Source organism: Hesperophylax consimilis, chromosome 26 (genome assembly GCF_061612785.1).
Source record: "Hesperophylax consimilis isolate HC1 chromosome 26, BYU_Hcon_1.0, whole genome shotgun sequence".
In the NCBI taxonomy this organism is placed as follows: Eukaryota; Metazoa; Arthropoda; class Insecta; order Trichoptera; family Limnephilidae; genus Hesperophylax; species Hesperophylax consimilis.
The window spans coordinates 721,082-747,015 of NC_142861.1; the positions used below are offsets into that span (position 1 = coordinate 721,082).

The 25,934-nt window shown below is 35.9% G+C and overlaps 3 protein-coding genes across 5 annotated transcripts; 2 read left to right on the forward strand and 1 right to left on the reverse strand.

Annotated features, from left to right (window-relative positions):
* Window positions 1-828: 828 nt before the first annotated feature.
* Window positions 829-2,717, reverse strand: CNPYb (FGF signaling regulator protein canopy b). The gene has a single exon (XM_089647157.1). It carries the CDS (start codon window positions 2,626-2,628, stop codon window positions 1,996-1,998), a length of 633 nt encoding a protein of 210 aa, XP_089503283.1. The 5' UTR covers window positions 2,629-2,717; the 3' UTR covers window positions 829-1,995.
* A 927-nt stretch (window positions 2,718-3,644) lies between these two features.
* Window positions 3,645-11,132, forward strand: LOC149410937 (uncharacterized). Its single transcript, XM_089647599.1, has 8 exons — window positions 3,645-3,916; window positions 3,997-4,144; window positions 4,430-4,555; window positions 5,666-5,864; window positions 9,096-9,191; window positions 9,297-9,431; window positions 10,506-10,616; window positions 10,799-11,132. Exons 1-8 carry the CDS (start codon window positions 3,782-3,784, stop codon window positions 11,130-11,132), a joined length of 1,284 nt encoding a protein of 427 aa, XP_089503725.1. The 5' UTR covers window positions 3,645-3,781.
* A 1,898-nt stretch (window positions 11,133-13,030) lies between these two features.
* On the forward strand, window positions 13,031-24,864 carry LOC149410938 (uncharacterized). Of its 3 annotated transcripts, none has more exons than XM_089647570.1 (4): window positions 13,031-13,323; window positions 17,523-17,865; window positions 19,346-19,529; window positions 20,015-24,864. In XM_089647570.1, exons 2-4 carry the CDS (start codon window positions 17,534-17,536, stop codon window positions 20,267-20,269), a joined length of 771 nt encoding a protein of 256 aa, XP_089503696.1. In that variant the 5' UTR covers window positions 13,031-13,323; window positions 17,523-17,533; the 3' UTR covers window positions 20,270-24,864. The 3 variants fall into 3 exon arrangements, with proteins under 3 accessions (XP_089503696.1, XP_089503695.1, XP_089503697.1); XM_089647569.1 differs by having other exon boundaries at window positions 13,031-13,319; XM_089647571.1 differs by having other exon boundaries at window positions 13,031-13,302.
* Window positions 24,865-25,934: the final 1,070 nt, after the last annotated feature.

A 25,934-nucleotide genomic window follows, 5' to 3' on the forward strand; every position in this document is an offset into this window, starting at 1 on the left:
TATTTTTAAACAAGTTCTGCTGTGTAATTATTATTACGCGTGACAGCTGTTTCGCCCTCTGAAGGCATTATCAAACTGTGGGTAGCCCACTTACAGACGATACATTTATATTATTTCTAGGTAGGTATTTTAATTTCAATTACTGATTTCTTAATTGATTTCTGAGTAAAATATTAGAAATTATTAATGGTTATTACCCCAGCAAAGTTTCCCAATTAGTGTAATGTTTAAATTTGACTGAATGTCTTTATGTTAGTTATTCCCAAACGATGACTCATAGGGTTATTTTAATAGCATAATTAAGTACTTCATAGTGCACTCATATTTGCACTAGGTTTGAAGATATCTAGTAGGGGTGAACGAATTATATTTGTTTGTTCATTAATTAGAATAGCTTTCGGATTATTAGAGTTTTTGTTAATTTCTAACTGTTCTAAAAGATTCAGTTTACGGCCTTTATTTTGTACGTGTAACGGAGTTGGTTTATTATTATCATTAAGTGAGTTAATATTATCATTAAGTGAGTTAATAACATTAATAATTTCTAATATTTTACTCAGAAATCAATTAAGAAATCAGTAATTGAAATTAAAATACCTACCTAGAAATAATATAAATGTATCGTCTGTAAGTGGGCTACCAACAGTTTGATAATGCCTTCAGAGGGCGAAACAGCTGTCACGCGTAATAATAATTACACAGCAGAACTTGTTTAAAAATAAACTGTTTTTATAAACCCAATAACAATATTATTGAATATATAAAAAATAAAAAAATAAAATGGAGTTCTACAAATTAAACTTAATAACAATAAATAAAAAAATGGTTTTTTAGGTCCAATTTTTTTCTTACAAGAAGCCTGAAGATATCCATCTAGTTAGTTTATTTATGGGTACCATAATATTGAATGAGAATAAATAAAGTAAATGAGAAAGTTCAAATAAACATAACGATTTTATATTTGAAAAGACATCTTTACAGAGCCATTAAAACAGCCACCATCTTAAAAAATTCACCGGAAACAGAACACATAAACAAATTTACAGACGAAATGCAAAACAGTCGAGTTATAACAGAACTTCACTTTGCTCAGTTAATAATAATAATGTTATTTGAATGGCTATTTAAAAAAATCTGCATTCATATTTTAAAAATAAATTCGATTCTTAACTTACAATGAAGACAATAATTGTATCTGTCGAGTTTGAATAATAATATTATAAAAGCACATATAAAATTATTTAGTTGATCGCTCAATTCACTTTCATAAGTTTTTGTAAAATAATGTTAAATATCCTGGGGACATGTGAGAAAAATGGGTAAAAATCTTAATTCTACACTGGAAATTGTTGGTTAGATTGTTCCATCAAATTCTAGCAGACTGGAATGACCAAGCATAAACAGGATTTTATTGAACACATGTTATATTTAACACTCCGGCAACAACACTGCAATAAACAAAAAATCAGGTTTTTTTAAGGTCTTAATCCTTGAACCTCATCCTTAAAACGCACAAATGATTTAAAAATATATTTAGTATCAATTCTATTACAATGAGGAGCAACTATTTAAATCAAATAGCTATTTCATTCAAATCAATATATGGATAGTTTCACTTCTTTTAATGACTCTCAAACAAAAGATGTGAAACAGAAAACGATTCAGTCGCATCTATGAATTGAATCCAGGACCTCTTCCTTGCCGGGGAAGTGCTCTGACCACTAAGCTTATCCAACCACTTTGACTGAGAGCTACCAACATTTTCTTAAGGTTTATTTTTGGCAGCTATCATTTTGTAAGATTGTAATTACATATCCATATACACAATGAAGACGCAAAACGTCAGTCTATTATCAGTTTGACTTATGGCAGTTAGTTGTGTGTGTCTGATTTATTAAAATGCTTGGATACTTCTTATATTGGAGACCACCTCAACAGAGGCAGCTACATCTCGTACTGCAGTCTTCTTAAACAGATTTACGTGGGCGAGGGTAATTATAATTCAGTCTTCTTGGCAGGGCTGCCAGTATCGCCCTTTAGCTTTTGATCTAAACACTCTGAGTTACCTTCTGACAGGACTCTCTGTCTGCATAAGTACTCCATCAATGAGACATCTTGATGCTTCCAATACCAATCTTCTATATCACTTTCATTCTCTTCTAACATTGTTTCACACTGAGTCTTCATGGCTGTTATTTCTACAGAAGGCTTGTCCCACAGCTCTAGAGGAATCCCTAGATCCACCTTCACTCCTTTATCTACCAAGCCGTGGAGCGTTTGAAACGTTTGACTCATCCCTTTAGAAAATCTTGTGCTGTCTTCGCGTTCTTTATGCAGATTGTACTGAAGAATGTTTTCGCAAACTCCCTCCAGAGACTCTATTAGTCTAAGCTCGGATTTCTCGTATTTAGTTCGCTTCTTCGGCTTCACATCGTCCAACGAATACCCAATCACTATCACATCGTGAGACTTGCCGGTTTCCAGCAGACGCGATTGTAACTCGATGGCAAGAATTTTGCATGCTTCACACTTGTCAGCGTATTTCACGCCATGTTCCTCTTCGGCAGTGCCCGCAATTATATTGTGAACAAAGCATAAGACTACCAAAATAACCAATGAGCGACACATTTTCAAATAATTTGACACATAAATAAACCACTCGACGGATTTGACATTTAAATTGACAAGAGTGACAGAGCGATTGTCATAGATGAAATTATTACACCGTGGAATTGGCGACAATAATTATTGGTGTGGAATAAACCATTTGAATAGATTTTAGAATCTTGCGACAACCAGCTTTATTGCATCAGTAAACAGGAACTACAGTCGGATATTTAAATATATAATGTTATCACATTATTGGGACGAATTCTCATTCGTCCACGATGTCGCCATAATATAATATTTGGAATGCGAAAGGCATACATAAAACTGAAGACATGAGAATAATAAATTTTATTTTTGCAAAGATTTCATATTTTGAACCAATTTTCGCCAATCTGGAAAGGATTTTTAAAATTTTTAGAGGTGCAAAATAATTCCCTACATAAAGAAAACGGGAGTCGCTATATGCACAGCGACTAATCGACAGGGGGCGTGGCCAAAATATCCGATCATACCCGAAGTGAAGTATAGGTATAAAAGGGACACTTTCTTTTGAATCACAAACCATGTTACACAAACTTAGCGTAGCCGCTAAACTAATTGAAAACTGGGATGTTTTTCTTGCCTTGACGCGAGCAGGCGGTATTAAGGGGACACTTTCTTTTGAATCACAAACCATGTTACACAAACCTAGCGTAGCCGCTAAACTACTTGAAAACTGGGATGTTTTTCTTGCCTTGACGCGAGCAGGAGCTATAAAGGGGGCACTTTCTTTTGTATCACAAACCATGTTACACAAACCTAGCGTAATTCTAAAAAGGTTTGTTTACATCATATTATTACAACGCCATTTCTGACGTTTCGTTTCACCGCCCACCGCGTTTCACTGATTTTGCAACTCTGAACAGCTCGGGTATGCTCGGATATGTTGGCCACGCCCCCTGTCGACTAGTCGCTGTGCATATAGCGACTCCCAAAGAAAACTAGTAGCAACACAGAAATATTTTATCCAATTTTATCTTTGCCAAAACGGGTGGTTTATTTATGTGCCCGGAGCACAAATGTCAGAAGTTGAAGAAAAATAAATATGTTATGGCCAAAACCGATAACAATAACCTAATATTATATATTATTGTTTGCATTTTACACCGATATTATGCAATAACAAGCAAACATGGAAGATATGTGTCGCGTTTGTTTAAAATCTAAAAAGCATTGGAATAATGCATCTCAATTTATTTCATTATTTACAAGTATTGGAGATCAAGATAAAATTTTCAAAAAAATTATGAAATGTGCAACAGTTAGGGTAAATACACTTTACTTAAAATTATTCAAAATTCAAAAGCAAAGGGGTGTATATTATTGTACTTACCGATTTATTTTCAGATAAAAAGAACAGATGAATTCCCTAAATATATATGCAAAGAGTGCTTGCATAATTTAGAAACTGCATATAATTTCAAAGTTCAGTGTGAAACAAGCAATAAATCTTTACAAGACTTTCTCATCACTGAAGCTATCACCGAGATTACTGGTATGATTCTTTGTCATGAGAAAAATTAAATAATGTGTTTTTTCTTTTAGAAATGAATTATCTTATTATTACTACTGGTAAGGTCTGCACAGTGTCTTCCCAGGTAGCTTAGCCTTCTTCTCACCAAGGCGGGACATTGGAACCATACTTTGATTGTTTTTTTTAATTATCCTTTTCACATTTCCTACAACGATGATTTTAGTATTTGGATAATCTTTAAGGATAGCTAGACATGCTTAATGCGAATACTTTTTTTTAAAATTATACTTCTATTCAACTTTTTAGAGAATGCCTCAGATACAGATGGCATCTGTGAAGAATTGCCATTAATAGTCATACAAAAAAGAGGACAACCCAAAAAACTTAAGAAAGACAAAAATGTTTTTGTCAAAGAATTCTGTAAAAACATTGGTAAATATATTTATTACTCTTAAATTTATACACACATATTTATTACCCTTTTATGATAGACCGAGGGCTTCAAATCAAACAATGTTATCTATAACAACAAAACCAACCAATAATTAAATTATTGGTATGTGTATCTGTTGAAATGAGATCCCTGAGGCGTTTATAGGTTTGGGCATGTAGAGCAAATGAACCAAGAAAGGAGAGTATATGACGCAAATGCGAATGGTAGCAGAAGTCAGGCACGCCTGAGGGAGACATGGCACGATCAAGTGAATCAGATACTTGAGTCGGGCTATGTCAAGAGTCAGAATAATAGAAGAATATGTATGAGACCATGTATGAATGTGAATGAGGCAAGAAGTGTGTGTCAAAACCGAGTTGTTTGGTGGTCCATCCTCTTTGCCTACCCCTGCGGGAAACGGCGTGATGGTTTGTGTTGGGAAGTAAGAGCTTCATAGACGCACTCATAGAGGGCAGTGCATAGAGCTTGCGTGGAAGTCCGCAAGATGGCAGCCAGTGGCCAGTAGTCGCCAGGGCCAGTGGGAATGCTCCCAGACAAACTTACTGTTTCATATCCCAACTAGCCAGCTTCTAGTAAGGTCGACTATCGAGTCACCATTGTAATACGCGAAGTATTAATAAATCCCTGATTTATCACAAAGAACCATTTATTTATAATCTCCTTCCACAACGAGTTGGAGAACTGTTTGTGGGATACAACAGTTAGTTAGTTAGTTAGTTAGTTGTATCTGTAGATAATGTTGTTTGACTTTAAGACCTACAATTATTTGTAGATAACGTTGTTTGACTATGAGCCCTCGAAATATCGCACAGCTTTGAGATACTTACTGGTGTTCGAAAATTGATTCTGTCGAAACAAAATTTCTCAATTTTCACCTTGGCAAGTCAAAATACGGTTTCTTCAAGACCCATGTTCACTCCTTCCTCTCCTAAAAAAGTCCCTCCAAATAGCAGCCCCAGAGATGACATAGGCCCTGAGGGAAATTATTTTCATCCGGGCCTCCTACTTGGAGTTAAGGAAAAAAAAAACTAACATTTTTGAGTAGTTGCTATTTTAGAAACAGCCATCTACATGTTGTATATTTTCAGCTTCAGCAAAGTGTTTGGTGCCTTCAATAAAAGAAGAGAACGAATTGACTGTGAAACTGGAAGACGACTTTGTGTACAACAGTTTTGATGATGATTTAGCGGATTTAGTTTCTGAAGAAATAGTTCCTGAAACTAAACGGCCAAGAGGAAGACCAAAGAAGACTTATGATAGCGGCCGACACAAGGCTGATAAACCAATGTGAGTATGTTCCTGCTGTGTCCCTCCAGTTGCTCCAAATGGCTTTTGCCATGTTTGGTGACCACATCAGAATAGCCAGGTACTTCCCCTCAATTCAGCCTCACAACAAATGCTAATTGGGGAGGTCAGAATTCACATTAAGAAGGGGTAGAGTAGGTTCACAATTATAGGTTCCTCTGGTAAAGTTGGTTCATAATATCCTCGCTCAAAAATAAATTCATTTATTTAAGGGTATGCACCAATTTATTTATGGGTATGCACCAATTTCGAACAATGAGTAAAGCCATAGTCGTCCACATGCGGAACGGCTGTGGTAATACAAAATAGCCGCCCTAAACAAATACGATTACCACAAAATTGATTTTCATCTGAAGAGTCATCTTGTAAATTAAAAACTAATTTATGATCTTCTAAGTTGTCCGAAACTGGTTCGATTTGACTGTATTTGTATTCTTCGATCTTCCCGTGGTGACAATTGTCACGTCAGAAATCATTTTCTTTGGTCTTCCTCTTGACCGTTTAGTTCTCTTCTTTTATAGAATTCATTCTCTTCTTCAATAAAAGAAGAAAACGAATTGACTCGATCTTCCCGTGGTGACAATCGTCACGTCAGAAATCACCTGTACCTTTTCTTCCACAAGTTTTATATCACATCATCTTCTCTTGTTGGAGAGAGTTCAGAAGAAATTCTTGAGATTTCTCTACATGAGGCAGTATGGCTACTACCCGTGGCTCTATCCCACTGATTTTCTTTTGGGTATGCTCGGAATGAACTATCTACGGGTCAGGAGGGATGTGCGCATTGCTGCACATTTCTTTAGACTGATTCGTGGATGGTTTGAAAACTCGCTCATCATGGAGAGCATTCATTTCTATGTTCCCGATGGTTATCTACGTCACCGACAACATAGACTACTTTATCTCCCGGCCTGCAGAACTAACTTGCCAATGGTCATGCCTGTGGGGAGAGCAATCTTGCTGTTGAACAGAATCAATTCGGATATCGACATTTTTAGCATCAATGAAGCTTCCTTTAAAAGGCAAGCTCTATTATCACTGGTATAGTTGATATACACACTGTTGTAAAACGCATTGAAATTAACAATTTTGTAATGTTTTTGAAATGAATAAACAAAATTGAATTGAATTGAATCCATCTTTAAAAAAAACTAACACAGAATTGGGTTCCTAGTTTGGGATTTATTTAGTTCATCTAATTATAGACTCATCTATTTATAGTACAGACCTTTAAACTTAGCATAACTTGCCGAAAGTCAGTTACTCGCTAGGTCAGTTACTGTGAGTATTGAACTTGACGGTTTACTTATAGTTCCCGTGAGCACTTAGACCATAGGCCCATTGTGCTATCTCCCATTTTACCTCATTCCTTTAACAACAACCCGGTCCCTTTTATAAAGTTCACCAGGGTTGTTATTGTATATGTGGCTATGTCTTCTGGTTCCACAATGTGTCTTTCCAGATCTCATCTCTCTTCTCCAATCCCCCTCGGTTCCCAGAAGGCACCGCAAGGGAAGACAGCCTCATCTCTCCTCTCCACTCCCCTTTGGTGCCCTGAAGGCCCCACAAGGGAAGATTCCACTCCTCCTTGGTTTCCCAAAGATCCCATGAGGGAAGAGTCCACTCCCCGTTGGTTCCCTGAAGGACCTACAATGAAAGATTCCACTCCTCCTTGGTTCCCCAAAGAACCCATGAGGGAAGAGTCCACTCCCCGTTGGTTCCCTGAAGGACCTACAATGAAAGATTCCACTCACCCTTGGTTCCCTGAGGGCCCCACGAGGGAAGAGGGCCTCATCTCTCCTCCACTGAATCCTCTCCACTCCTCCTTGGTTCCCCAAAGATCCCATGAGGGAAGAGTCCACTCCCCGTTGTTTCCCTGAAGGACCTACAATGAAAGATTCCACTCCTCCTTGGTTTCCCAAAGATCCCATGAGGGAAGAGTCCACTCCCCGTTGGTTCCCTGAAGGACCTACAATGAAAGATTCCACTCCTCCTTGGTTCCCCAAAGAACCCATGAGGGAAGAGTCCACTCCCCGTTGGTTCCCTGAAGGACCTACAATGAAAGATTCCACTCACCCTTGGTTCCCTGAGGGCCCCACGAGGGAAGAGGGCCTCATCTCTCCTCCACTGAATTAATATGTACCTTTCAGTGGCGGTTCTTCCCTTAGGTCAATTGGTGTTTGACCCCCCAAAATTATAAGACAACAATAATAAATATAATAATCAATTATGTGCATCAAAACATTTAAAATGTAACGCGAAACAGCGGCGGCGGCGAGTGACTAGCAGTGACATCTGTTGTCTCTAATAGAAGCTTTCATTCACAAGTCCACACGATTCGCTGGGTCAATTTAAAGAATGTCCAATTTGGCATCTTCTGTCCCTACGCGCGCCATAGAATAAACGAGATGGCACTATATTTTTCGTCGAAGTAAAAATTAGCTTCCGAAGAAAGTTTAGGGACGCTTAGGTCATGACCGTGGGGGAGACAACACGGTGAATATTATATGTTTTACAGAGATGGTGACATAAACAAATGTCGTTTTTTCATTTTACACGCTTGTAGTGTGTGGAACAATGGTTGTTTTTCAATTGCATAGTTCGGGAAAGGATTAGAATAATTATTTATGTTGTTATCGATTTAGAATGAAACAAAACAAAAAACGTAAAAAATCATTGTCAAATAGAATCAAACACTGATTTTATTTATTTTAATGTTGTGGACAACTACATTAAAACTTAATATCTTAAAAATAATTTGCCGTAAGTACATGGATTGTGTATTTATTTCCAATTTATTATATTAACATAATATTTATTTAGAGTCCGCGACTCTAAAACTCTATAACAAATTGATATAGTTAATAATATATGGGCATTTTTCACAATATCAAATAAAGATTAGTCACACATTTTTTTCAAATGACCTACCACGACTGAATCCCTAGAGCCGCCTCTGGTACCTTTAGATTCTAGCCTATTTGACATGCGCTTTGTCTCTCTTACACTAAGCTGATATTATGTATCGCCATCCCAACTCTACCTATATAGATGTGCCTAATAAATATATTTGAATTTCTTAATTATGATGAAACACAACTCTGTATTGATTTTTATTCTATGGTTCCATTGCTAAGCGAGAGTTCCACCCCCAGGTCTATAATATAATCGTCTTTAGGCACACATAATTACCTAGTATTGTAACTTTTGCAGGTATGTGTGTGACCAGTGCGGGAAATCTTTTAAACTGATGGGAAGCCTAAAGGGACATCAGCAACGCCACACGGGAGAGAGACCGTTCACCTGCAGGTAATTTATTTTATGCACAATTCTTAGGGTTAATTTAATACAGGGCGAGTATTTAACATTCGCTTAAATGTACTTGGGTATTACATCTGTAGTTGTTACTTCCAGCACCTGCGGCAAGTCCTTCTATGTGATCAACGAACTGAAGAAGCACTTCAACACCCACACGGGCACTAAACCCTACTCCTGCAAGTACTGCGAAAGGAGGTTTACCGACTGGGGCAGTCGCTTCAAACACGAGAGGTGAACACAACACACATTATGTATAGTCCACCCCGCTACATCATTGTATTCAGCGGCATTACATCCCCCGACACACTCTCTTATGCTGGGTTCTTCGCCATTCTCATTCAGCCCTCATTTCTTCCCGTCCTGATCCACTCCTTTTCTGCACACTCTCATGTCTTAAATGTAAACAAAAGAGGCAGAAAATACAATGATGTCGAATACTTTCAATGACAGCTTCTGTGGTCGAAGGGTATGACTCTTGACTTGCAATTCGAAGGTTGCAGGTTCAAATCCCGGTGTGTGCAAGTAAATTTTAGTTGTTTATTTAATAATATATAGTATATTTGCGTGATGTTCCAAAGTGGAAGATACTCAGACCACCTGAATTGAAACGTTACTTGAAATAGCTTTAGCCGTATTTCGTGACCAGATCTGAATATCCACCTTCCTCTTCCCATCTCATTCCCTTTCCCACTATCCTAGTCAGCCTCACAACATACATTAGCGTTGTCGCTGTCTCCACTGTCCGACACATAAAAAAAAATACCATTAGAAATTCAAGAATGCAAGCTTTTTCTGAATTATCTGATAGAATTATTACGTTAATATCTGTCGTACACACTCGTTCCGCATGCCAACAGAAGTGGTGCCATCTACAATTTTGAAAGAGAACTGTAGAAGTTTTCATAAAATATTATAGTATGTAGGGTGCATGCTCTGTAAGGCCTCGCCTCCACTTGTGATTTCCAGTCGCGCCACTGTTCAGTTGCAAACTCATTCTTTCAAATACAAGTGCACACATGTAAGTGCACACACGTGTAATCCACACCCTTGCGAATAAACAATCGCAGCAAATCGGCCATCTTGAAATTCTAGAGTTCTTAACCGATCTGGTTCAAAATTGGTACAGGGGAGGTTAAGAGGGAGATGAACTCGAATTTTATGTCAAAATGCAAAATTTCGACAGCCATCCTTAATTTCTAGAGTCCCGAAGTTACTGTTACATACATTATTGCTAGGTGAATATTAGATGTGCATGAACTCGACTACATATTGATTAAATACGATGTGTTTGGTTTTTGATTTCAGATGTCACAGAGGAGAGAGGCCGTACCAATGTGAAATGTGTCCTAAAACCTTTTCGTATTCCTACGTCCTCAACCGGCACAAACTAACTCACTCGGGGAACAAGGCTTTCTCGTAAGTCAATAGCTACTTTTATATTTAGATTTAATGTTATACATTGATAGGTATAACCTTCTTAAGTTATCAAAGAAAAGTTGTTACAGTAAAAAAATAATAATTAATTGCCTACTGTAGAAATTATTTCACATATTTGGACTTTTGCATTTGTGACTCCCAATCATGTTATTTGTTTGCAGGTGTGAACTGTGCAAAAAACACTTTACTCTCAAATATCACCTCACCAACCACAATAGGAAATACCACAACGAAGCTAAACCTACTCCAGAAGAGAATAGTCCATTACAAAATGTAATTGAAAAACCTGCTTTAATAGACAAACATACTGAAGGATATAATGAAACTTCAGTAAACACAAATCAGTTGCTTGAAGTAGACGAAAAAATAGATTTTGCCACCGAAGAACCGCAAGTTATAACTTTAGCTAGTAACATTTATGAAGATCGACAAATTAATGTTGGAAAGATTAAGAAATTGGATTTGCAGGAAAAATTTGCCAAAGAAAAAAATTAAATGAATTTGCAATTTAATTATTAAAAATGTAATAAATAAATGAATGTTGAAAATTGTATAGATTTTTTAAAATATGAATAATACACAAGATTCCCGACTGTCTGGAGCCAGCATTTGGGGTATGTTATGATGCTGAGGGGAAAAGGAAGGTCAGGAGGTACTCATATAAACCCCCGCATTCCCAACTTCTACCGATTTATAATAAGTTTCTCTTTAACTCTTTAAGTTTTTAAGTTCTAAAAAAAATAAATGGTATTTTTTGAAGATAATAGGGGATTCAAATTTTCGTTTGAGGATCGCTAGTATTGTCTTCAATAATTAAACGTTTTATTGTTTATTATTTGCTCTTTTGGCTGCCTGAGAAAAACTCGAAAAGAATAAGTATGTTTTAAAAATAATAAAGAATCATAAAATATATTTTATAAATCGTTAAAATACGATGAATTTTGGTACCTACCGTCAAAAAATGCAAAAATTCAATAACATTTATAAAGAAAGTGGCGCGAATTTCGAATTCGCTGACATCAAACATAAAAGAAAACCAAATATTATTTTTCTAAGTAGGTACCTACCCATAATCGTACAAGAAATGCATTATGCACTAACAGAAAACAAATTAAAATGCATCAACTTATATCATAAAAGTCGTGATGCACTTTGTCTTTAACTACCGCCAATAATGAGTGACATGACATTCACGTAAACAATACAATTTGCCGCTTCCTCCAATTTAGCCTCATTAACCGAATTATCCTCCATTAAAAATCGCCATATCGTAAGCCTAATCTAAGCAATAAAGGCACTTGAGTCCACGTGCATTATGCATAATTTATAAAGGGGGAAGACATGGAATTATGTTACCTGACGGCAACGCCTTCGAATGGTGCATAATATTGCGAGGTGTGTCTGTATGTGTGTATGTGATCAGGTGGGCTCAATGTCGGGTGACCATGCTTCCTTTTTAAATATTTCTATTTGAATTTCACTTACGTTTTCGGTGATAAAAAATATAAGTAAGTAAGCGGGAATTAACCCACTTCCTGACATCCGATCGAGCAGATAGACTTGTTGTCGATGACGGTATACTCTATCAATTTGGTGGCAACTACGTACACACACGCGAACTTTTACACATTTCTCTGAAATCGGATGACATTACAGTAGTTAAAATACGAAACAGTTGTTGATCCTACAAGATCGGCATTCGGAAAGGTTGTTAGTGCGGTTGAATCCAGTCCCTAGGAAGGAAGGTACAATCCTCAGTCAAATCATTTTTTATTTATTTTTAATTTGAGACATTTAAAATTAGATGTATTATAGTAAAAAAATAAAATTACCGGTTGAATTTTTTTAATATTAGGTAGCACCACACAGGAGGCAGAAAAATACGTTATCTTTTGGGATGCTATGAAGGAATGAACCAAGGTGTTAAAGAGAACCTGTTTTGTTATAGAAATGAAACATGAAGTCGACAAATCATTCCACAGCACAGCTGTCGAAAATGTCAGCTTTGTACAAATTTGGGCTCTCGAATATCCACTAAACGTGATACAACATCGGTCTTTATTGGTGTAAAAAACTAATTTTACCGGTATATGGCGTAGCTACCTTTAATTACCGGCTTCGAGAGTTTGCTCCTACATATTCTTCTCTGAATTCTTTCGCAGTGTCGGTGAACTGACAAAGTAGGTAGGCGACACCGATACGCAGGTAATAGATTAGAAACATCGATTTCTACAAAAAATATCTTATCATTGTCCCAGGTATTTTTCTCGCCGCCTAAAAAATGCCTTAATTTCACGCCGCGTGGTTATCCTATCTTGTCTCTAGCGCCATTGGCCAACCGGTTAAGAACTGGGGGGGAGGAATTAATTCTTACTCCTTCGTTTTCGCGTCACGCAATGCTGCACCAGTTTTGTTTACATCTGAGCTTGAATATACGCCTAATAAAACGCGTAAACAATAACACAAATCCACGTAACAAGCATCCGTCCATTATATGCAAAAGTGCCATAAATTGAGTGAAAACTGTGATGAAAACCATAATAAAATAGTTTTAAAAGTTTCATTTTGGAGGCTAGTGAGATTCCAGTGAGAAAAACAAAGACTCGCGCAAGATCTCACCTTTTTTGTCAAGTTTTTAACGGTTGGATAACATTGAAAGTTTTCGGTGTGTATTTTTGAATTGTAAGTATGTTATTTTCGTTGTATTTTATCGATATCTCGTAGGCAGGGCTAGGATTTTGTTTGTTTATCAGTTTAGTAATTCCCTATCTCTCACCTGTTATCTTATTTTAGTTTTATGTACGTATTATCAATTCAGGTGACGAAGGTTTACGCGCCAAACGGAGTAGTGCCTAGCAGTACTTTTTGATAGGAATTTAAATTAATGTCATACTTATCTATATTTGTTGCATTTTTATCAAACACGCGGAGAAATAATGAATTGGGTATACTTTATTATAAAAAATGAAGTGTATTTTGACTAATAAAATGTGCATATATTTATTCGTTATGTTTGAAATCCCACGATCTCTTCGAAGGGAAATCTTCCGTCCGAACATCGAGAAAGTTGAAAGCAAATGGGTAGCTACTAGATACCTACTTGCCTACCTATGTTAAATTAGAACACGGCGTATTTTGGCCATATTATACATCGCGTTTCACGCCCATACCGCCAAATCTCTAGGGGAGATAATTCATGAAAATCTAGGACGAAACTATTGGATAGGTACCTACTTACTTAGGTTTAAAAAATAATATCATAATTTGTAAGTAAAAATTTTTGTTTCATGAAAAAATTATACATAAAATTATCATAGGTATAATTTTGTTAGGTATCTAGTACGCTTTCGAATTATTTTTGTATTAAAATATAAAATACTAGCCTTTACCCGTGAGTTCGCTCGGGTTGTACTAGAGAGAATAATTGCAATCTGTGCGAAGAATTTTCTCACGGGAATGAAATGTTTTTTCCCGGATGAAAAGTCTATGTCACTTCCTAGTCCTCCAAACATCTCTCCAAAAAATCACGTCGATCGATCACTCTGCTCCGACGTGTAAGAAGAACAAAAAAAGAAACATTAATTTTATATACATAGAAGATAAGCCATATTGGCCAAACTTTGGCTAAATGCAAACAAAAACATAAACATCCAATTCCAGCTACTTGGGAAATAGGTATGTACGAGTATGGATGGAAATAAAATTTATACCTATGTATATACACATTTTTAAAGCGTTTTATTGGCTCGAAATTTGAAATTACCAACGACACATTTATTTGAAATCATTCGAATTATGCTCAAAAGTTGAAAATAATGTTGTTTTTTTTCTATTTCGGCCGCCCGTCAAGTAATAAAGTTTTTAATATCCAAGTAATATTATGTCCCTTCTTTCCACCGCGGTGCGGCTTCATCTCAGGTAGGTCCTATTTTATACCTTTTCATTTCCGTTGTATACATGGTGTCCGGAAACTCGTAGTACAAGCGGGAAACTGGAGAATCTACACCACATGGGGAACCCAAAAAAACATAAAGTTTTTTGATTTGAGCATTTTCAAAAAAAAAAAAAAACCAAAAAAAAATATTTTTTGGCTATTTTAGGGTTAAAGTTTTTTCTGGTGTTTAGGGTTGAATAACAGATGTTTTAACCCTGCAGAGCAAAAATATTTTATGATTACACCGGGTTAAATGAAGGGTGATTTCAAAATAATGCTTCAAATCCGAGTTTCTTCATTTGTTTTACTTTCAAATAGTTTTAATTAGATGGGTACTTTGATCTTCAGTAATAATTTATAAGAATTTGATTAAAAAAAAAAAAAAAATCAACTTCAAACTCGATTTACTCGATAACGAAAGCTCAAATAAAAAAAAATATATACTACAAAATCGACTCCAAATGTGATGTAGATTCACCAGTTTCCCGCTTGTACTACGAGTTTCCGGACACCCTGTATAAAGGTCTCGCTGTGAGTGTGAAAACACGCGATACTACTTTTAATCCATGAATAATGCCCTTAATTATTAATTACCTACGGCCGGTCACATAAAAAAACGGTGACCCAAAAACCCTTTGGGCGTTGAGTGAAAATAATGACTGGTAGGTAGGTACCTACCCACTGCAGCAATAATTTTATTGCAGAAAAATCAGAAAAAGATTTTTTTAAATTTTCGTTTTAGAGTATCTAATATTGTTTTCAATGATTCAAATATTACAATTTGTGGTGTTACTTATCTAGTTATTCCAAAAATAATTACAAAATATTCATTCCTAGACTTGTAGAATAGTCAATAAATATCGCAAATTAAAATAAATATCGATATATGTATATTTAACACACTGTCTAGATTGCATTTAGTTCGGGAATAATCTTGCAATCATACAGTTAGCAGCCAATAAATATGCGAAAATGAAGATATTGTTGGTATAGTTCTGAGTCGAAGTATGATACAGTTAAAAGTATGACCGAAGGGGGATAGGGTCGCATTAGCTCAGTGGTAGAGCAAAGCCCCGGCAAGGCTGAGATTATTTAAAAAAAAACTTTGTTTCAATAGTGATTGGCATTAATTTTTTTTGTGTATTAGAAACATTCGATTCCGAAACAATAATATGGTGATTGATAATAAAATAAATAATCGGGAATCATCTAGACATGGAAGTAGTACCGACGTACAGTTAAACACAGTTAACTTTGCAGTCAGGACGTCATCATTACTGGGGATATTTTGGATACCAAAATAAATAGTTCGCTCAGTTATATATTCCCTTTTTGGGGTTCTCAAAGTTTACTGTGTCCAGCTGTAATATATCTCAATTGTAATACAGCCGACTACGATATATTTTGTCGAAAATAACGATTTCAAAGATTCAATTTATGTATATTTTTGACATCAAAATACGAAAAAATCTTTAATAATAAATTTTTTCGAACGAATTTTTATCATTACAACACGGAATTTGCGTTAAATTACATTTAAATTGCATTACAATTAAATTAAATTGCATTTAAATAATGTAAATAGGTAGGTCGATCGACCAGAAAGTAGATATTTCGAATTATATGACATATAATTCGAAATTACATTCTAAACCAGGAGAAAAAATAGAAGATAATATATTTTATTTGCAGAGAGATAGGTAAGTACCTGTATTAGAACTGATTTTTTTCATTTTATTATTAGGTATTGTTGTTATCTTCCTTTCAATAATGTCCCCATTCAATGATATTTTACTAAACCATATACTGACAGCACTAACAATTTGTTTCTCTCTAAAATTTTTTATGTACTTTTCTTATTCTGTATTATTTTATTTACTGTAAATATCCTGTGTCTATGATTTAATATATCAATGTAATATAGTATTTGTATATCACAAATTAAAAAAAATTGAACCTGTTGACAAACTGCTTTCTAGAAACTTCATTGTAATTATGTAACATTAATAAAAATAAAATTGACCCTGCGAAATCGTCCCAAAAAACAATTACAGGTGTACAACGCAATCTATAAAGTCGGGGAACCGCTTATGAAGACATTGCTGCCACTAGTACAAAACAAAAACTTTTTATGTTCTTCAGTTTCTCTTTGGGCACCTGCAAATTTTAAAAATTCTTGCCAATTGGTATTGTGGGATAGGGTGGTTGTGCTTAATCTATTATCAATCCATTTATTACAGTACAATAACTAATTTTGAGAATTATATTTAAATGCCAACCTAACCACCCCTCCAACGAACTATTTGCTAAAATTAGGCCCTTAGATATTTGCCAGTTATTTACTAAGGCAAGCTTGTGCTACGGAAAAATAACCTGCTGGTGTCTCCACAACATCAAGCACACACCCGCTTCATCAAACCTGTGATGCGTGCTCCCTAAAAATAGAACCACATTCGCTCAACGACAATTCTGGTCCATCGGTCCTAATAATAAAGTCGACTAATTCTATATCCCTTTTTACTATCTGTGTTCAAAATTGGCTATTTGAAAGGGGACGAGCTTTCTTTAAAGAATGTAATTTAATAGTAAAGAAAAAAATAATAATATAACGTAATTCGGTATAATTTTTTTAAAAGAATTTTAATCTTACTTTAGTATCTTTAATTCTATTTTCTTTAAAATATTATTTTTTTATCAATCAGTTTAATCTTTATTTTTATTTCCAATATGGTTATATAAAAATATGTATTTTAAAAATTTTGTTTTACCATAAAATTACCTTATATGTTATTATTTGTTGTACAAAATATTTTGTTATTCTTTCATAAATCATGTACGACTACCATAATACGGGCATGAGCCTAGTACAGTAGTTGGAAAAAACACCAAAATTGTAATCTTTTAAAATTTATAAAATAAAAAAACTTTAATTTTTTGTTTTCATTTTTCAGACTGATTAACCATGGGGCAATACTGGACAGAAAGGCGTTTATCCCTTGTCTATGTCCTGATCGTAGTCCTGGGATTAATAACGACGATATGCTCCGCAGTCGCTTGGCACCACTGGAAATATGTCCTTGACGTCTGTCCCGATGAGAACTGCGGCTGCATTCTCTATGGCGTGTCGGCATACACCTATTTCACCGGCGGCCATATTTCCTCGTGCAGTTTTGTTATCTATGGTCCCATCCCCATTATTGGTGTTGCCTTTGTGATGGCTTGCTTCCATGTGTTGAGGGTGTTCATCAACAATATTGGGAAATATGAGGGCGAACATTCAACCATTGAACAAAGGTAATAATAGGTTTGTCTTATTTCTAAACACAACCAAAAAATACATTTTCAAAGGTTTTTGCTTAAGGGGAACGAAATCAATAGCCTTTTCTGCCTAAGAAGTACTTTCTTATTGAAAATCTCTCACTTCCAAAATTTAAAGATTGACTAACAAACATTATTTACTAAATTCCACTAATATGAAGGTAACTCCACAAAATTAACAAAATCAAAAATAAAACTCACACATTATTTTGTGAAATAGATTTCTTGTAGAGAACATATAAAACTGGCAGATGAATTGCATTACGAGTGCGAAACAGAGAGAAGTGAAAACTCATCTGCCTGAAAAATACCGGTATAGTGGTGTCACAACCCCGATGTACTTATGTCACAATCCCGGTGTAGTGGTGTCACAACCCCGGTGTACTTATGTCACAATCCCGGCGTAGTGGTGTCACAATCCCGGTGTACTGATGTGACAATCCCGGTGTAGTGGTGTCACAATCTCGGTGTAGTGGTGTCACAACCCCGGTGTAGTGGTGTCACAATCCCGGTGTACTGATATCACAATCCCGGTGTAGTGTTGTCACAATCCCGGTGTACTGATGTCACAATCCCGGTGTAGTGGTGTCACAACCCCGGTGTAGTGGTGTCACAAACCCGGTGTAGTGGTGTCACAACCCCGGTGTAGTGGTGTCACAATCCCGGTGTACTGATGTCACAATCCCGGTGTAGTGGTGTCACAACCCCGGTGTAGTGGTGTCACAATCCCGGTGTAGTGGTATCACAACCCCGGTGTAGTGGTGTCACAATCCCGGTGTACTGATGTCACAATCCCGGTGTAGTGGTGTCAGGTTTCAATAAAACTTTCCTTACTTATAAGAAAGAACCCAATAAACATAACGTACCCCAAAATCTTTATAACCGGTTTCTATGAATATATGACATGCTGCTAAATAAATAAAGATATTCTCACGGTTGAAACCAGGTCGTCAGACCAACAAAAATCCTGGTGTTAAGACAAGCGCGGCACCGGGATTACATTGCCGACAAAGGTCCGGGATTCCCGGGATCTCGAGAAAATTGCCAACATAGCCACCGGCCAGTCAAAACTTTCCTTTTCTCAATCTCGCTCTCCGACTTTGTTCAGCCTCATAACATTTCCTAGTGCCGCAGACCCACTAATTCTACAGGCAGTTGGTACTCTCATGCAGTAATCAATAAAAAAAATCACTCATCTAAGGGGTCCAAAATTATCGAATTTTTCAGTTTCAGTTTTCTATTATTATTCTAGAGCAGCGGCACCCAATCATTTTTGACTTGTGTACTTCTTTGTTGCCAGTATCACCGAATTGTACCCCCTAGAAAATGCTTAGGCACCGTGTGTCCATCATTATTGATTTTCTTTGGCAAACCCCCTAGCTACCAGTACCGTATTCAATAATTACAGTCTTCATCCATTTTAGACCTAGTGCTAAATATTTATTTCCTATTCCAGGGAAGGCGAAGTGGTAGTGATGACGACCAGAGCTGAAGTCCGTGACACGGATCCTGTGTCCTACTGCTGGATCCCTGCCTCCGTGCTCGGGGTGCTGTTTGCCATCTACTCCTTGTCCATAGCCGCCCTGCTGACAGATGGATATTATAAGACCTGCAACCAGTATAGGGCCGAGTTGATTAAGGTACATTGAGTTCATAGTCTTTTAAGGTCTTCTTGCTCGAATTCTTGATAAATTTGACGTTGTCATAAATCAGCCATTTTTTTGTTGTTGATATTTTAATTAACAGCCCCCATTAACTGAAGCCTACAGGAAGGTTGGCTTGAAGATAGTCAATATCGACAGATATATTATAAGTAGTTGTAGTATTATTGATTAGTTTCCTCCTAGCTTACATTAAGGGGGTATATCATCATCCTCTTAATAAGCACTATCGATAGGATAACATATTATTTGTTTATAAAGTCCGAGTTTACTATTTGGTAGTTGAAACTATTAATTTCTTAGAACATGCGCTGCCTAATTAGAAACTACTGTTGACTGGGCCATAATGTATTCATGCTCATATAATGTATCCATGTTTACATTTAGCTAATTTCTGAATAATCATTTTTTTATGTTGTATCGAATAAATTAAAAGATTACTATGATGTACGCTTTTTTTTTAGTCCCTCCGTGCTACGGGTAGCCAAGTACGAGCGATCCACTCGCGCCTCAACTGCCAGGCCATCTACGACTTCATGGACTACCTTCAGCCCGACGTGCTAGACAAGCGGCGCGGCGACTTCATCAACACCGGCCTGGCGTTGCAGCTGGCTATCGTGGCTGCCTGGTTCATGTGCTTTACCTGGATCTACGTGGTGGTGCTCAACTCCCAAAGGGCGCACAAGGATAAGGCCACTAACACGTGTTGCGGAAAATAGAATCAGATACCAACCTAACTAAATCCAACAAAAATACATCCCGTTAGGAGTCATTGTCCCGGGGAGAGTTCACCATTATGGATTAAATCCCTTTCAGCTTCAAACCTTCCCTTCCATAATATATTTTGTCACTCAACTCCCAAAAGGCACTCAAGGATAAGGTCACGTCTACCAATGACATTACAAACGTGTAGCTAAGTTTTTATCTCAAAAAATTAACATAAAATGTGGCAAGTAACGAACACACTAACGTTCATTCATGTATGACAAAGATAGACATTCAAATAATATGTGTGTACAAACGAAATAGATATAGGACTGGGCAGTATTCACATACTTAAAAGTTGCGTTAAATACTTTGTTCTACATCAAGAGTGTGATTGGGATAACAATACGCTTACTTGCTGTAAGCGAATACGAATCGCTATATAAGACGACCTACTGCTCGTAGGTTATTCTACTTATACTTATGTGATGCTTCGTTTGCGATCTCACTTTAAAACGTAAACAATAGTAATTCTTGAATAAAATGTTATTCCTTGTCTTTTACTAGTGTTTACAGTGTTATGGAAACATTTTGTCATCGCACATGAGGGCATTTTGGCACTCATTTACGCAATTTTTAGCACTAAATCGAAAGGACGACAATTACCGTATCTTTTGCTTGCCACTTTGAGATCTCTACAATTTGTCTACATGCAGGGCCGGCTCTACACGGGCCCAATTGGAGCCGTCCACTCTGGGCGCCGAATTGCCAAAGCGCTGATAATATTTAACAGCTAACAGTCCTAACACATCGCCCTTGCGATTGTTTTCATAAAAACGGCGCTACACAAAAATACAAATCATTAGAATATTATTGATAACAAGAATCACCTGCTTAGGAGTCTGGTGTTTTTGTCAAGGGGCGCCAAAATTTTACTCGCGCCAGGCACTGTATGGCTCAGGGCCGGTCATGTCTACATGTTTTGTAATATCATTGACTTCGTGCTGTCCAACTTGAACACCTAACAAGAGTCACATTGTTACTTTAAATTCCTTCTCTTCTCTTTCTAAAACACTATCCTTTAAATTTAAAGTATAAAGCTGGCGTCGGTATAAGCATTTGAATATGGAATATTGTAGTAACCAAAGTACAAATTTTCTTTAAGAAATTATGTATTAAAAATGTACTATGAGAGTACGTGCTAAACTTTGCAGATGGTTGAGATGCTACGTAAGATTTTGTTCATACAAAAAATCTATGGATTAAAAAATAGTTTATTATGTAGTACCTCCTCTAACCTGCAAACTTAAGTGTGTCAAGACATACTATAAAAGTAGATATAGTCTGTTCAACTTGTTGATGTCTAATATTTAAGTTCAAATATAGTTTGTTTAATATTAATTTCGTATACATATAGTTTCAATTGTTTTAAAACATGTTTTTTGTGTGTATGTATTTGTTTTATAGTGATAATTTTTAATAATTGTTTTTATATTTGCGACTAATTAACCCTAGATAACTAAACTGTTTTCATTGTTTCATTGTAACTACACTTTCGTTGAGTGGACTACGCAATAAAACACTAGAAATAAATCAAAAATATTTAATTAAGATAGGAACTTGTTACATGGCACAAAAGTAAAGTTTATAATGAACAAATTAATATCAAAATATCAGTCTACACAGTGAACACACATGTCAACATTATGTGGACCACAAATAACCCCTCTATATCTGGTGCAACGGTGTTTGGTCATCTTCCGGGACTTGGATGGACACAGGTAGCAAATTTTACACACGTTTGACGTAGATGGAACCGGAGCTTCTATTGTAGAAGATTCGCCAACATTAACAATAAATATAAGAATATATGAATGTACGTACCTTAACAATAAAATTGTTGTTATAAATAAACTTTCGTCAGCGGACGACGAGATGGTCATAGGGCACTTCCTAGTATGTGTGTGGCCGCAATCGCGTCACGTGCTGCACTGTTTACTCAAATTAGGAAGGTAATGAAAGAGTCAAGGTGGGGGAGCGGGGGGAAGTAGGTGATTTCGAATTTCGCCGAGTAGCGCGTCGTCGCCTCGACGAGCGATTAGTTATCTAGGGTTAAATATTATAAGAAGTTATTATAAGAATAAATGTTTTATTTTGTGTTAAATGTTCAAAACAAAATAGAATAAGATTTTTTATTATTATTTGAGAGATCAGCACGAAAACTTATAAAGTTTCATTTATGCATTAATATCAGGGGTGGATAATTTGTAATCAAAATCACTATTATTTTAAAGAAAGCCCAGCTTTTGGTTTCTCAACTTCTTTATAAGGAAATAGTATAACACATAATGTAAAATTCCAATCATATTAATCATATTGATAAGATTCTTGCAACGTCTTAGGGTGTTCTTTTAAATACATGTACAAATTTTTAAAACTTTTTATTTAACTTAACACATTTCTGAGGGGTATATCTTGCGCTTGCGTTACGCTGTCTCCGGGAGAAAATAAAAGTCACGCGCGAATTTCTTTAATTTGTTTTGAATTGCTATATGTTAGAAAATCATTAAAATATTTTAATAAAGATTTCTACAGTGACTTAGCATACCCAAGCTATAAAAGTACTAAATGAAAATCGAATATTATTTGAAATGCAACTCAATTAACCTTGTAATATGTTTATTTCGGTTCGCCCATCGGTATTTGCCCATATCTGCTTTCTTTAAATACGCCCAACATCTCTGGCTCGCTTGCACATAGGAGTTGAGTGGGGCGGAACAGAGATAGAGATACAAATCGGGTTTCACTGTCATAAAAACCCTCATTCCAGGAATTGAATTATTACAATAACAAATAATATACTATCCTTTTGTTGAAATACTGATGTAAACGAAAGGCACGAAGATAAATATAAAAAGAAGACTTGTATTTCGGTTTGATAATTATGTAAATATAGTTGGGATCTTTACAAAGAGATTGGTATATAATATTCATACAAAAACATTGAATAATTCCATCTTTTCTGCCATTGAAATGAGGCCGGTGCAAAAGGTAGAACTGGCCATCCAGCCGTTAAGCATCAATCGACCGAACGGGTAGAACTATCTTCCCCGTCCAAAGTGTGTTAACACACTTCCTATGGGAAGGGTAGTCCTTCCTTTTACGCCGGTCCTACTTGAATGGCTGTCCGATAATTCTATATGAATATTGTATGCCGATCTATTTGTGCGGGTCTCAACTATAAATATGTATATGTATAAACAAAGTGGTAAAAGTCTCCCATTTTCTCAACTCCTTAGCTCGTGTGTGGAAGAATATTTAATCAAAAGGAAAGCATACTAACCCTGTAGAATGGGTAATAATTCCTCGAACTTGTGGCACAGGAGATGCGAAAATCCTTATTTTTTGTAACGATTTGAGCAAAAGTGAAAACCAAATTTTTTGTTGTATAATAAAATATGGACATTTTTACACATAAAACATCATTAAATGACTCGTCTATGGAGTTTTATTACTAAGTAGGCTTTAATTTCAGACAATACTTTTCTAGTTGGGGTGTGGTGACTTGTAATATATATATATTTTTAAATATGTGTATTATTTTCAAAGATATATCAGTGTACATATAGCAAAATCCATTTTTTCGAACGGTACCCTATTTTCGCCCACTTAAAGTGTGTTAACTGTAATTTCAAGAGCTATGAAATGTATACACAATGAAGTTTTTGCCACTTGGGCGCTAGTGACAAATATTTACAACGAGAATGTTAACCTAAAGTACAATAATTATATTAAATTTCTTTTTGCCAATACTTGCGTAATATTGATGGCTGCTCTCACCAATCAAAACTGAGCAAGCGTTAAGATACATGCATTTTTTAAAGTTATTTTACTTAACTTTAAATTTAATTAACTTTTTTACTAGGTACATATTTGTAACTAAAGTTAACTTTTCGACCCTGAAAAAACTATGCAAATATTACTTAGACATTCTCCTGAGCGAAAGTTAAGTTCTGACGTATTGCTAACACGGAGACTGTGTTTGATTAACATTTTATCTCAACGCTTGCTCAGTTTTGTTGGTGAAAGCGGCCATAAATGCCTTCATGATAGATGCCATTTAAATAAGTACAAATTAATAGAATTACTTATACACTTATTCAAGCTCTACCACTATTGTTAAATCCTATCTATAATATTATTCTAATTAAGAAAAGTCAAAATAGTCTTCTTTACTTAGGCCCAAATGTTTTGAAGAAATTCACGTATGACAAAGTCATCAAACGGCCATTCAGCGCCATTTTGTTTCATTTGACAGTTGAAATGTTCCCATTAACCTTTTGAACGCGTTAATTTGCTCCGTTTTATCTATACCCGTATGCGGTACATATTTTAAAATACCTATGCACGCAATTAAATGTCAAATTATAGCATTCTGGCATGATTTATTGGACTATATAGACAGAACAGATTATTCTCCACAATATGATAACAAATCCTCGTGTGTCAACACTCTTAGATGTTTATAAAAACAAAAACATAAAATTTCATACAAAGACGTGCCGTATCTTTTGAATGTGGTCCCGCCATTCACTCGGCGTGTGTTTACTTAGGTGATAGACACAAGTGGGACACCATGTTCACTTTTAGTTATGAAAAGTTGTGAATGACATACTAGTACTAACGCCATCCGTTGACAAAAATGTAAACTAAAGAACTAAAAGGCGCACTTGATTATCTTTTTTTATGAAATACAATTTTATTTTTGAGAAATTCTTGTAGATGTCAGCATCGTGATAGTTCTACGAATGTACAAGTGAGCAAGAAATACATTTATGATGAAAGAGAGCTGGAATATCGACCGTCAAAGTTTCCGTATCAACTGTTGATACAGCCGCGTGTGAGTGTAGACTTTTTGCCGTAACAACAGTTGATACGGCTGCGTGCAAAGAGTTAAATTCCGATTTTAAGTCCGTTTTAGCTTTAGAAAAAATTGTCATATTAGTTGTCATTAAAAGCAGAACAGAACAACTATCATGTTGTTAAGCTTGTCAGCTTATTCCATTTCGATTGAAAGTTTAAACGTACCTAGAATCGGCGTTTAAAGGGAACCTTTCAAGTGGCCATTTGATGACAATGTTATATTTGAATTTCTGCAAAATAACTGGGACTTAGTTTTATCAATATCTACCTATGTCCGATTTGATTTCATTATCTTATATGATAAGAGATTTAAATTTAAAAACTTAAATAGCATTAGTGATATGCATAGATATATTATGTAAAATAAATATGTACTGTGATAAAAACAGTAGTTGAGAAGTAGATACATTATTTTATAAGAAATTTTATATGCTGTCTTATTTTATTTTTTATGTGACACCTAAATGTGTATATTGTAAAGGCAGGGGAACTATATCGACACCCAGCTAGGCAGCGTTGTGATACGGGATGAGGTAGAGGCTTTAGGAAGGGATTTATTAATGCAGATCTTGAAGTGGTCCGGATTACATTATGAAGGTGGAAAAATAGACAGCGGTAGTTCTTTACAAGCGAGCCGACTTACACAAAAACGAGTCGGAGAAACGACCCGTTTTCATGATGCCGACGTCAACTGTGAATGGGAGTTTCGCATGCATGCACCGGTGATCATTGTTGCTTTTTCCTTCGAGCAGGCTT